The 12,132-nt window shown below is 61.0% G+C and overlaps 1 protein-coding gene across 2 annotated transcripts in view; it reads left to right on the top strand.

Annotated features, from left to right (window-relative positions):
- The window catches only part of SREBF2 (sterol regulatory element binding transcription factor 2), a 59,069-nt gene extending 47,257 nt beyond the window's left edge, over positions 1-11,812 (top strand). For both annotated transcript variants that reach the window (XM_045083780.1, XM_045083779.1), the window contains 7 exons: positions 815-932; positions 1,719-1,828; positions 3,213-3,345; positions 5,770-5,938; positions 8,036-8,221; positions 9,649-9,760; positions 10,098-11,812. In XM_045083780.1, coding sequence (XP_044939715.1) covers positions 815-932; positions 1,719-1,828; positions 3,213-3,345; positions 5,770-5,938; positions 8,036-8,221; positions 9,649-9,760; positions 10,098-10,318 — 1,049 coding nt within the window. In that variant the 3' untranslated portion in view covers positions 10,319-11,812. The remainder of the gene's footprint in view (positions 1-814; positions 933-1,718; positions 1,829-3,212; positions 3,346-5,769; positions 5,939-8,035; positions 8,222-9,648; positions 9,761-10,097) is intronic.
- Positions 11,813-12,132: the final 320 nt, after the last annotated feature.

Here is a 12,132-nt window from a genome sequence, read left to right as displayed (position 1 = left end):
AATGGCTTTCTGCTCCCTGCGTGCTCTCCCCTCTCTAAAGTGGGCGCATGCGGAGAGTGGGGCGTGTTCTGCAGATAAATGTCCCGGGCGCGAGCTTCCACTATCTTTTTTTCAAAAATAATCACTTATGGCTTAAGTGTAACGATGGTGCGCAACACCAAAAAGAAAGGATAAAAGTTAAAGTCATCCTGAATCTCAGCTCCATCCCCACAGTCTGCGTTGTCTACACTGCAGACTTCCATAGGCTTTCTCACCTCGTGGGGGCTCCATTTCTAGGTCCTATTGCCCAGAATGTGTTCCCCATCCTTGTCAGGTGGCAGCCCCCACCCCTGCATGGGACAGGAGGGAAGGGGCCGCTGCCACCCTGCTTCGGGCCTGCCAGTTGGGAACTTGGCCGTGACAGCTGTTGCAAGCAATACGAGGCCACTTGTTTAATCAGCGCAGCCAGACCATCATTGGCCACAAAGTTCTGGAAAACAAGAGCATGTCATGTCAAGGTGGCGGCCACTACTTTGTTGTCCTCTGCTGACTGTCCACCTTCCCGTTTCTGTTTCCTGCTGAGGCTTGTTGCCCCAACCTTGAATGGAAGTCGAGCACTGCCAGGAGACACAGCACTGCCCTACCTCACGTCCCCCTACCTTCCAGCTATTGAATAGGGCGCTTTGGGGCTTTGCTGGAGAAGGGGGTTCAGTTCCCATTCAGACAGGAGAGCTGTTTCTGGGCTTCCTCTGCCCATCCTCTGTGTTCTCAGCAAAGCCAGAATGGCCTTATGAGAACACCCTCTGACCCTTTTGGCCTTTCTCCTCTTTTTCAGCGGACCCCATTGCCCAGGTCCACCAGGCGTTCTGCAGGAACCTGCTGGAGCGAGCTGTGGAGTCGCTGGTGAAGCCTCAGGCCAAGAAGAAGGCTGGAGACCAGGACGAAGAAAGCTGGTAATGTCCCCAGGACGGGCCCCTGCCTCGGGCATCCGCGAGGCCCACACTCCTGGCAGGAAACAAGCCCCAGTGTAGGGTCTGCGGGGCAGTCAAATGAGTCCTTGGTGTTTATTTCCCAAACCTGGCAGCCCCACGAGAGTCCCGTGGGAGTTCTGGCCTGACCTCTTTACCCTTTACCCCCAGACTGAGCATGCGATATTTGACGAGGTTGCTGTGCTTTTTGGGGTGGGGAGGGATGCCCTGTCAGAGACCTAGGAACGGAATGTGGGGCGCCGAGCCGAAGGCAGACGTCTGGGGATGTGTGCCGAGCAATTTCTTATTCCTACAGAGCAGTGGGGCGCTGTCTTGTCTCCTCAGAGTAAGACCTGCAGAGCAGACAGGTGTCCAAGTCACTGTCCCGCAGAGCCCAGGCCCCAGCTGGAGTGTACCCGAGCGGGGAAGGGAGGCCAGTCCTGCCCCATGACATCAACATCATCGATGACTAGTGGGAGGAAAGGACTTGGGAACTAGGCCTTCAGGGGAGGAGTCCGGTTTTGCTGGACAAGGAATGAAAGGGAATGGCTAGATCATCAGGAGCCGCCCAGGGACACGTGAGGAAGGCAGGCCTGTGGAGACTGGGAATGGCGTTGGGGGCGGGGCTCAGGGTGTGCCTGGTGCGATGCGGGAGAAGGGACCAGAACCAGAATGGTCACTGGGTCTTGGAACTGGAACCTGGAAGCCAGGCATGAGGGAGGGCCGTCTGTCCATTCTGATGTACACTGGGACTGTTTCTTTTCTTTCTAGTGAATTTTCTAATGCTCTGGAGTACCTGAAATTACTTAATTCTTTTGTGGACTCCGTGGGGATTGTGACCCCGCCCTTCTCCAGCAGCTCCGTGCTCAAGTCAGCCCTTGGTAAGCGTCCGCAGGTCAGCTCTGCAGGCCTCGTGTTGCCAGATTCCCTCCTTCCCGGGACCGTTGGTCCCAGCGGCTCTGGGGCAGCTACGAGTGTGTGCTGGAGAATCTTCTCTTTCTGAGGCGTGTGTCTGTGACTCGCACGTAGCCCCAGCTCATAGGTGCCCCCAGCTGGGTGGCACTGTGAGGACAGGAAGTCCTGATTCTGGAAGTGGGATGACGAGCAGTGGGATATCTTTCCTGGGCCCCGGCCGAGTGGGGCAGGAGCTTTCCCCAACACCCAGACTGAGCAGCAATGATCCAGACGCCGGGGCCTGGTGGTGGCTCACTCTTGGATGGCCAGGGGCCCCAAGGCTGCTTTTGGGTCTGACACACTCTGCTGTAGAGACTTTCATCCGGGCAGCTGCCCATTGGTCGAGCCAGTGCAGCCCGCTGACTGAGCTGGCACCAGGACATTCTTTGCTTCTGTCCGTAGACTGCTGTCAGGATGATGGCGTGGCAGGTCTTTCTGATGCTGCTGGGGGAGGGGGCTGCCAGACTCTCTGCTGGCCATTCTCCCTGGGGAGGAAAGATTCCAGAAAAGCAACTGCCCCTGGTCCCTGACCCCTGACCCTGTGGACTGTCTTAAGTAAAGCACAGGCTCTTCCGCCTTTTATCTTGCGCTCTGCTCCCCAAGCCCCCACCCGACATGGCGAGACCACCGGCAGCAGAGAAAACTTGAGTCGATGAGAGGAAAAGACTGAAGATTCTAACAAGAGCCTTTTATTGCGAACATTTGGGAAGCCCCATTTTTCATGACTGTTGGAGAAGATTCAGGTTGTTTCCAACATTTTTCTTAAAAACTGTACTACATGGGGCGCCCAGGCGGCTCAGCCGGTTGAGCATCCAACTCTGGATTTTGGCTCAGGTCATGATTGCAGGGGCTGAGCTCGCTCCGCAGGCATCTGCGTCAGATTCACCCTCTGCCCCTGCTCTCTGCTCGCGCACTTGCTCTCTCTCTGTCTCTCTCTCTCTCTCTCTTTCACTCTCAAATAAGTAAATCTTTCTAAAAAATTACACTACAGTGCACACCTTTGTTATTCTTTTTTTTTTTTTTTTGCCCTCTATCTGGGGCCAGTTTTTTTGTGACAGGTTGCCCAGAATGGGATTACTACCTTATTAGGAGTGAACATCTTTAAGGCACTTGATACAGGTTGCCAGACATTTTCCAAAAGATAGTGTTGGCTCATGTCCCACCAGAACTGTATAAGGGGACAATCCAAAGGTCCCCAGCCCACGGCCAGAAGGTAACGGCTTGTGCTCACAGGAACTAGGTGCCAGCAGCCAGGCTGAGCGCCGTCGGTCTGTGGATGCTGGAGTCACGTTTGGTTCTCTTCCCTTCTAGGTCCAGATGTCATCTGTCGGTGGTGGACGTCTGCCATCACGGTGGCCATCAGCTGGCTCCAGGGAGACGACGCGGCTGTACGAACTCATTTTACTGAAGTAGAGCGTGTCCCCAAAGCCCTGGAAGTGACAGAGTGCGTAAGCCCCCTTGACCGGTTACTTGCTTCTGCCCGGGGCACTCCCCGAGGCCTGCGTGCCAGGCTCACTGCTCCGTGTCAGCGGGAGCGAGCAGGTCTGAGTGGTCATTTGAGTGGTCACCGGGGTGAATGGTCAGGCAGCCGGGGGACTGCGTGGTAGATGGGGAGAGAGAGCGAGAGGCGGGAGAGGGCGGCATGGAGAAACCTTGCTCGGCAAGCGCCCAGTCTGTGCCGTGTTGTCCCGGCGGCTGTCCGCGGACTCCCGGCGCCATCTGCCCCAGCCCCTGCGGAGCCACAGGCTGCAGGGAGAGCATCGCGGCTGCTGGCGTCTTCGGAAGCTGCTGGTGAAGCCAGGCCGTGTGATGATGGCTCAGGGCTCGGCAGGGCTCGAGAATCCTCTCGTGGGCTAGTGTGGTATCGTTTCCTTCCAGCCGTCTCTTAGCCCTGCGTCAGCTCTGTCACTCAGAGGGCCCTGGGCCTGTAGCACGAGCATAACCAGAGAAGCTTTTGACCTTCCTGTTGGGGGACTCAGCGCCTGCCTCTTGGGGGGGGCATTTGGCCCATAGTGACGCTCGACCCTGCCCGCCGACACTCTGGCTGTTGCTGGCTCCGCGTCCCTAACATCTTCTGCAACTCCGGAGAAGTAGTAAATTGCTCCAAGACAGAAAAGCCCCATCAGGTCTGGTCCTCAGAGCCAGGGCTAAAACATTTCCTGTCAAGCAGACCAGGAACCAGGAGAGCAGGAAGGAGCCGAGAAAAGTAGGTCTAGGCAGGTTCTCTGAGGTAGGTCTGATACCCCCATTTCATTCAGGAAACCTGTTTTTTAAGCACCTGAGCAGTCTGCACCCGCCTGGCGCTCTGCCCTGCAGGTGTGCCCTCCCAGCCAGGGTGGCTGAGGACACGGCAGGTCCGCCGTCCGGGGGCCCCGCGTGTAAGCAGCAGAGCCCTGGCATCCGCTCAGACCGTCCGTAGACACTCCTCCCCCTGAATTCAGTCCCTCTGGGGTCCCTCTTCACTGATGATGATGTTCTGGGGCCCCTTTGCAGCCCCAGCCTCTCCAGCCTCAACCCGATCTGCTCTGTGAAAAGAAGCTACATGCCCCGAGAGAGCTGAACACCCAGCTTCTGAGGGAATGGCCCCTCAGAGGGGAGCTACATATAATAGAGTCCATACATCATGCCACCACAGGTGGCAGCAAATGGGATTATGGCCACTTTACAGATGAGGAAACTGAGGCACAGATGGTTTGTCAGGTGCTCTTTAGTGGCGTTCCCGGTGGGTGAGCCTGGGTCTCCGATTCTTTCCGAGCCGACACACGCCCTGTTCCCAGGTCTCCCTCCCCTTTCCTGGTTCCATTGTTTATTGCGTAGATGCTTAACTGAGGGCCCTCTTGGTGGCAGTGCATTCTAGGCTCTGAGAGGCAGCAGGGAACAAGAGAACCAGTTGTGGCCACAAGCAGGCAATAGTGGCCAGGCCTGCACGGCCACTTCTGTGGGCAGTTGGCGCGACTGCCTTCACCAGGCCAGTCGTGGTTTCTGGGAAGCGGCCAGCATGTCTCTTCACCCAGAGGGGTTTTGGGCCAGAGGGAGGGAGGTCCGCCTCCCGCAGGTTGGTGTTAGGGTGACCAGAGGTGGGTACAAAGGGCCCGACCCCGTGGGCGGTCAGAGGAGGCTGGGAGAGGGCAGGACAGGAGGAGACAGCCCAGGGGCCACAGAGGATGGACTAAGTCTCAGGAGACAAGTTGGTAGAAGGGGCGCTCCCCTGCGTCCCGGTCGGCAGAGGCACAGAAGTAGGAAAGGAAAAGGCGGTGGGCCCCGGGTGCCGCCGGGAGCAGTCGGAAGCAGGTGGGGCCCGGAGCATGGCTTGGCTGAGCGGGGCCTGCCCTCTCTCTGCTCCCTGTTTCCTTTCCACTGTCATGCTGGCCCCTGGATATTCTCCCGTCCATCAGAGACTCAGGGCCTTTGCACGTGTTGCTTCTCTGCCTGGAATCCTCTCTAGAAACCCACACAGCTCACTCCTATGTTTCCTCGGGTCTCTGCTAAAATGCCCCTTTCCCAGAGAGGACATCCTTGACCACCCCCCTCACAGGATGCTGCCTTCTTCCTCTGCTTGGCTTTTCTTCCTGGCACATCTGCCGCCTGTGCTTGCCTCTTCCGTGGTCAGTGCATGTTCTCTCTGACTCGTCTAGAAAGTGAGCGCCCGCAGGCAGGTGCTCGGCTTGCTCATGGCTGCGTCGCCAGGCCTGGGGCTCTGCCGCCCCATCCCTAATGGAGGAGATGCTGTGGGGGTGGGGAGCTCCTCCACCCCCATTCAGGGCCGGCATTTCGGATCTGGAGCCATTGTGGCAGCACAGGCCCCGCCTCCTGGTGCCCCGGTGATGCCCACTGACCTCCCGCCCCTCCCCTTGCTTTCCGTGCCCAGGAGCCCTCTGGTGAAGGCCGTCTTGCACACCTGCAGAGCCATGCACACCTCACTCTCTGGGAAGGCAGATGGGTCTCAGAGTGCCTTCTGCCACTGCGAGCGGGCCAGCGGCCACCTCTGGAGCAGCCTCAACGTGAGCGGGGCCACCGGCGACCTCCCCCTCAACCACGTGAGTGGGGGTTTGTCTGGCCCCTCAGGGAGGTGGGCGGCTGTGGCGGGGAGGGACGCACTGGCCCACCGAGTTCACGCGGCCCGTGGGGCCATCCAAAAGACAAACCAGGCCAGCAGGTGCTTGTCCCACAGGCATCGCCTCTGGGCCCAGTCAGGGTCCCTTGTCAGCCTTCAGGGAAGCGTGTCTCCGCCTGCGCTTCGGCTGGGTTCCCTGAGTCCCAGACCCTGCCGGCCAGGGCTCTGTGCTTCCCCTGGGCAGTTGGCGCAGGGTGCCCAGGTCGGCCTTCGAGGGGCTGCCCACCCGTGCCTGCACACAGCCCCGACCCGCCAACCGCCCCGGGCACCTCCGCGGCCCCACGTACGCTTCCGAGCGGGCAGCTGCGGTGCATTGTAGTTGCATTGCATGTTCCGGCCGTACCCGTGCAATGTTTCCACAGTGCATCCCAGAGGCCTGCCTGGCCCTCGGGACGCTGCCTGCCTGTGCCCCCTCCCAGGGCCCCTGCTGTCCCTGCGGGATTGCCTGTCCCACCGGAGGGGCGGGGAGGGGAAGGGAGGGGGGCCCCACAATGAGAAGTGAAGCGTCGTCTGCTCCCTCAGAAGCCTGGTTTCCACTGCACAAAGGGAGGGATGAGCTGTGGCCTGGAGCGTTCGGCTCTGAGACCCTCACTGAGGCTTGGTCCCCAGCGGCTGGCCGGTGGCCTCCGGTACTGAGGCGAGCCCAGGAAGCGTGCCGGCCCTGCAGGACGGGCAGGGTGCAGAGAGGGCCCAAGAGCAGAGCCCACGGGGGAGCCACCGCTCACTTTGTGCCCCTCCTCCATGGTCTCCGGTGGAGTTCGTCGTCGTGAGAGAAGCAGATGGTCTCAGCTGGGTTTGGGGAACAGGAGAGAGGCCGTGGCGCCTTCGGGGCTGGGGTGCCTCGGTGGTAGTTCTCTGGGAGAATGGGCCGAGAAGGAGGAGATGCCGTGGAGCCTGGCATCTCTCAAAGGACAGAATCCAGCCCCAGGCTGCTCCCCGTCCACAGGTGCTCCCCCTGACGCTCGCGCCTTAGAAATGTCAGGTTCTGTTTGAAGAGGAAGGCTTCCTCCGTGTCCCCGGCGGCTGTTGGCAGCCAGAAAACACTGTGGCAAAGGGTCAGGACACAGAGCAGGCGCAAGGCAGGGTCCAGGGTGGGTCCAGTGCCTTGGCGAAGGGGCGAGAAGGGGAACATCCTGGGGGCGTCCGTCTGAACCGGAGGACCGCGTGTGACCCTGCTCAGAAAGGACTGGGCTGTCTCCTCACTGTCACTGCTCTCTTGTGCTGATGGGAGCCAGGCAGGTGGCCCAGCCTCGTGGGTGTCGTGCAGACGACAGTACATGAGGTCCCACTTGTGCGGGGTCTGTGCACCAGCGGCTGGCGTTGACAGTGCCTCCCAAGGCCGGGCACGGGACAAACACACACACACACACACAGTGCTCTCATACAACACAAACAGCCTTCGGTGCCCACTTCGCAGATGAGGAGACTGAGGCTGGGAGGTTCAGTCGTGTGCTAGTCGGTGGCAAAACCACAGTAGGTTTAGGTTTGTGGGTCTAAACCCCGGCGTTCAGCTGCTCCGTGGTTCTGCCTTCTCGCACGCCTGTGTCCCCAGCCCCAGGGACCACCTGGGCTGAGCCTTGGCTGCCTTGATGGGGGCCTCTCCTCTCCTTCCTCCATCTCCTGGCCATCCTTCCGTTTCAGGGGCCAGGGCCATGGCGCCTTCTGGGGGTTTCAGTGGCCAGGCCGCCTGCAGGGGGCTCCTGTGGTGTGGGAGGAACCTGTGCCTCCCTGTCAGACCGCACGGTTTCATTCCTGCCCCTGACACACAAGCTAGCCCCTGCCTGGGCCTCCCTTCCCCACCTGCGGCCACAGAGAGGACCAGATGCCGGGAACACGAGCTCACCCTTGAGCTGCTCTCTTGTTCCCTGTGGCGTGTCTTCCAGGCCGCTGCCCCCCTGGGACCCTCCACTCCTCTAGGCGCTACTCAGTGTGGGGCTGAGGAGCCGCCTGATCCACACGGGGATAGCTGTCCCCTCAGCAGGCCCGTCACCTGTCTCCTCCCTCGGGGCTCACTCCACAGGTGGTCCAGCTGCTGACCTGTGACCTGCTGCTGTCGCTGAGGACGGCTCTCTGGCAGAAGCAGGCGGGAGCCAGCCAGGCCCTGGGCGAGACATACCATGCATCGGGGGCTGAACTGGCCGGTTTCCAGCGGGACCTGGGCAGCCTGCGCCGGCTGGCTCATGGCTTCCGCCCAGCCTACCGCAAGGTGAGGCCAGGGTGCCCGGCAGGGGCGGGCGGGGGTGGGGGGCCTGGAACCCGGTGGGGCGCCAGGGTGGGGTTGCGGAGTTGGTCAACTCTGAGGTCTGCCGGCTCGCCTGTCAAGCCCCAGACCTGGGGCCGGGGACCCCCTGCTCCTGCCTGTGTTAGGTGAGTCCCTGCTGGGCACCCGGCCCTCGGGCATGGCGGCGGTGAGCGGCCCGTTGGTCGCGGGCGGAGGCCGGCGCAGAGCGCCTCTCACCCACCCAGTGCGTGGACGGGAGGACCCCCTGGCCCTGGGATGGCTGGGGGACACGGAGAGAGCTCTACTCTGGTTTTTCTCACTGGGGTCAGAGTGACCGAATCTCCCTAGAACTTCATTTAATTGATTTTCGGAGCCCCTGGGGGCTTTGGTTCTGCTGCCTGACTGCACGGAAGATCCCTTGCTGACGCCGCGGGATCTGAGGAGGCTCCGAGGGCAGTCGTATTAATTGGGCTTATTGGACCCAAATAACTTTCTTGTTTTATTTTTATTGCTAATTAGAGTAATGTACTCAACATATTTTTGCCTGAATTACTTTCTAAAAACTCAAATTTGAGAAGGCCAGAAGTGTCCGTGAGGGGGGAAGGGCACGAAAAAGCCAGGCTGCCTTCCCCTGGGCCCTCACGGGTCACACTGTGACTCCTCCTGCATGCGGTGAGCCAGGATGGCCAGTGGACAAAACCCATTGATCACCGGTGACCCACCCTCCAGCGGGGAAAAGAGGACGTGTGCCCCCAGCGTTCGGGGCCCCTTGGTCTGCTCGGGGCCTGGCTGGCATCAAAGGCCTCGTCGTGAAGCACCATTTCCATCCTGCCCCCACACTGCTGACACTCCTTAGTGGTCCCCTTTCCCTGTGGCCTCCCGTGGCCTTCCTGGGTGGCACTCAAGACCCTCCCCATGATGGAGATACAGAGTATAAAGGAGCCTTGAAATCCCAAAAAATTATAGGCCTAGGCCTTGCCTCCCATTCCCCAGTGACTCGAATTTACAGAAGAGCAGCACTTCGTGGCCTCTATTTTTGAAGAAACTGAGGGAAATGGGATCCAGCCCCCTGGCTGCCGCTGCCTCACCTCCCCCTAACCCCCACCCCCGCAGCACCCAGGCGCCTCAGCTTCCAGCCCGGGGGCGTGTCCGTGCGCTCTTTGTCTCCAGGAGAGGGGGGAGCAGTCCTTTGCCTCTTTCTGGGCCCAGTCTCACGCTGTCCCCCGCCAGCCGGCCTGCACCCTGCTCCCCACTCCTGCTGCTGCTCCCAGTGGCCTGCTGGGCCTGGAGGTCAGAGGACAGAGGTGGCTTCCACGGGGAGAGCAGCGAAGGGCCATGGTGGGGTGGCTGCTGAGATGGCGGGAGACGCGTCCGCTGGGGCTGGAACAGGCATGTCCCCCGCCCCTTCCCAGGTGTTCCTGCATGAAGCCACCGTGCGCCTGATGGCGGGAGCCAGCCCCACCCGCACGCACCAGCTGCTGGAGCACAGTCTGCGCCGGCGCACGGCCCAGAGCACCAAGCATGGTGAGTCGGCCGCGGGCACCCCAGCGCTGGGCCGGGGAGGAGCCCCGGAGCGCTGTAGGGCTGCTGTGCCTCAGGAGCAGGGAGAGGGGGGCGGGGGCCCAGGAGGCACACCTGAGGGGTACATCTCAGCCCCACCGCCGAACTCTAGGCGGGGTGCTAGCCGAGTGCCCTGCGGGTCATTGTGAACCAGGGAGGGCACCAGAACGCACCCCATTGGCGGGGCGGGGGGCAGGGGAGTCTGAGGTTCAGTAAATGAGCCCCAGCAAGCCCTCGGAACAGCCCCTGTGTGCTGGCGGCCTCCCAGTGAGGGCTTCCTCCTCGTGTCTCGTTCCCGCAGGAGAGGCGGACGCCTGGCCCGGCCAGCGAGAGCGGGCCACCGCCATCCTGCTGGCCTGCCGCCACCTTCCCCTGTCCTTCCTGTCCTCTCCGGGCCAGCGGGCGGTGCTGCTGGCCGAGGCGGCCCGCACCCTGGAGAAGGCGGGTGACCGGCGCTCGTGCAACGACTGCCAGCAAATGATTGTCAAGTTGGGGGGCGGCACAGCTATTGCCGCCTCCTGACCCCCGGCCTCGCCCACGGCAGCCCCCCTGCCCCCTCGCCCTCCTCCCTCTGTCTCCGGGGTCTCTCTCCCTGCCCTCCGTCTAGCTGTCTCTCTCCCTGCTCCCTCTGGGAACTGTGGGGTGAGCCTGGTCTCCTGAGCTGTCGCCTGCCGAGGCATTGGACCACCTCAACCTGGTAGGCCCCTTGGGCCGAGCCCCAGAATCTGCTGCGGAGAGAGGCCCGTGGTCCAGGAGTCCATAGGTCTGGGAAAGGAAAGCCTGGGGAGCTCCCTGACCTGAAAGCAGCGGGGGGGCTCCCAGTGTGCTCGGCCTTCGCCTCCGGCCCTCCGCCCTCCCCAGCTCTGCTCTCCCCGAACATCCCCCTTTCCTGCTGCTTGTTTTTTATCAGGCTTTCCCCGTGGGGGACATAGGTCTCTGGGCACCAGAGCACTTCGCCCTTGGCACTGGGCCCAACTCGCCCCCTTCCTCCTTTTTATACAGATGTTTTTATATCCGCGTGCTGGGGTTTGCCGAGACTCGGGGCTGAGCTGCTGCGGCATCTTGAGTCTGTGTCCCCTCCCCTGTGCCTGACAAAGCCAGTTCGTTGTTCTCTCTTCATTACACAGGACAGCCAGGGAAGGAGGGAGCCCGGCCCTGGGGAGGCAAGTGGGAGGCAGGGGGCAGGCTTGGGGTTGCATGAAATAATGTCGGCATTATTTTTTAATTTTTTAAAAAATAAATGGTATCTTATTTAATTGTCCTGTTCCTTCCCGCTCCCCCACCCCCTGGGACGCCAGCCCAAGTTCAGAGTAGGCCCAGGGGGCTGGAAGAGATGAAGCTACTCCTCGGGCCTGAGGACCGGGGCCTCCAGTGTGGGCTCTCAACTCCCGCCCTCCCCAGCTCCTACCTCCACTGTCTATTTTTATCCCTGACTCTTGACCTGAAAATAAGCCGGGGTTGCAGGGACCAGCCCCCAGCCCCTCCCCATCCCTTTCTGGGGAGGACACTAGGACTCATGCCCCCTGCCTTGACAGGGGCCCTGGGAGGGAAAAGTGCTCCCTTTTCTGGATGCGCCTGGCTTGGTGCCTCCCCTGAGGCCGTTTCTACCAGGACCCAAGGACTGCCTGAGACCCCAGAGTCCGCTGCAAAGCCGAGAGGGGCTGCCATCCCTCGCTCCCTGCCTGTGTGGGGGGGTCCAGCTGGGGTGCACACAGCAGGGCTCCCCCTGACTCCAAGTGCAGGCTGGAATGGCTCAGCTTGGAACCTACCCCCTTTCTGTCTCTGCTGCCCACACACACTCTGATTTGTGGCCCCTGCCCCCCCCCCGCCCCGACCCCCAGGTGAGCCAGCCCTTGTGTCATGTGTATATATCGTGCCTTTTCTCATTATTGTTTAGGGGTGGGAGGGGGTGTTTTTTTCACAGAAAAGGGGATACACCTGTGGTTTCCTTGATACGAAGTCATTCACTGTGTCCTGGATGTAGGTTATTCAATAAACACAGATTGGTACCACCCAGCAGGAGGTGTGTGAGGGTCTGTCGTGTGACCGCCGTGATGACCAGCCGGGCGACTGCGTGGCTTGGCTTCTGGTGGGTCAGGGGCTGAGGACAGCCTCTCCCTCTCTGCTGAGAGGCCCCTGGAAAGTTCCAGACGGGAGGACCTTCCTCGCCCCCCACACACACCAGCCCCTTCTGATGCCCGCTCCCTGGTACATGCTCCCAGGGCTGGGACAGAGCCTGGGGTGTATACAAGGGCGGCTGGAGGTACCGCTGGAGGCAGAGGTCCCTGTGGCCAGGACACGGCTGGCTGCTCACAGCAGCAGTGGTTTTGGGATTG

Source organism: Mustela putorius, unplaced genomic scaffold, assembly GCF_011764305.1.
Source record: "Mustela putorius furo isolate JIRA1106 unplaced genomic scaffold, ASM1176430v1.1 tig00000738_pilon_pilon_pilon, whole genome shotgun sequence".
In the NCBI taxonomy this organism is placed as follows: Eukaryota; Metazoa; Chordata; class Mammalia; order Carnivora; family Mustelidae; genus Mustela; species Mustela putorius.
Note: the sequence above shows the minus strand (reverse complement) of the source record. Positions and strands in the feature narration are given on the sequence as shown.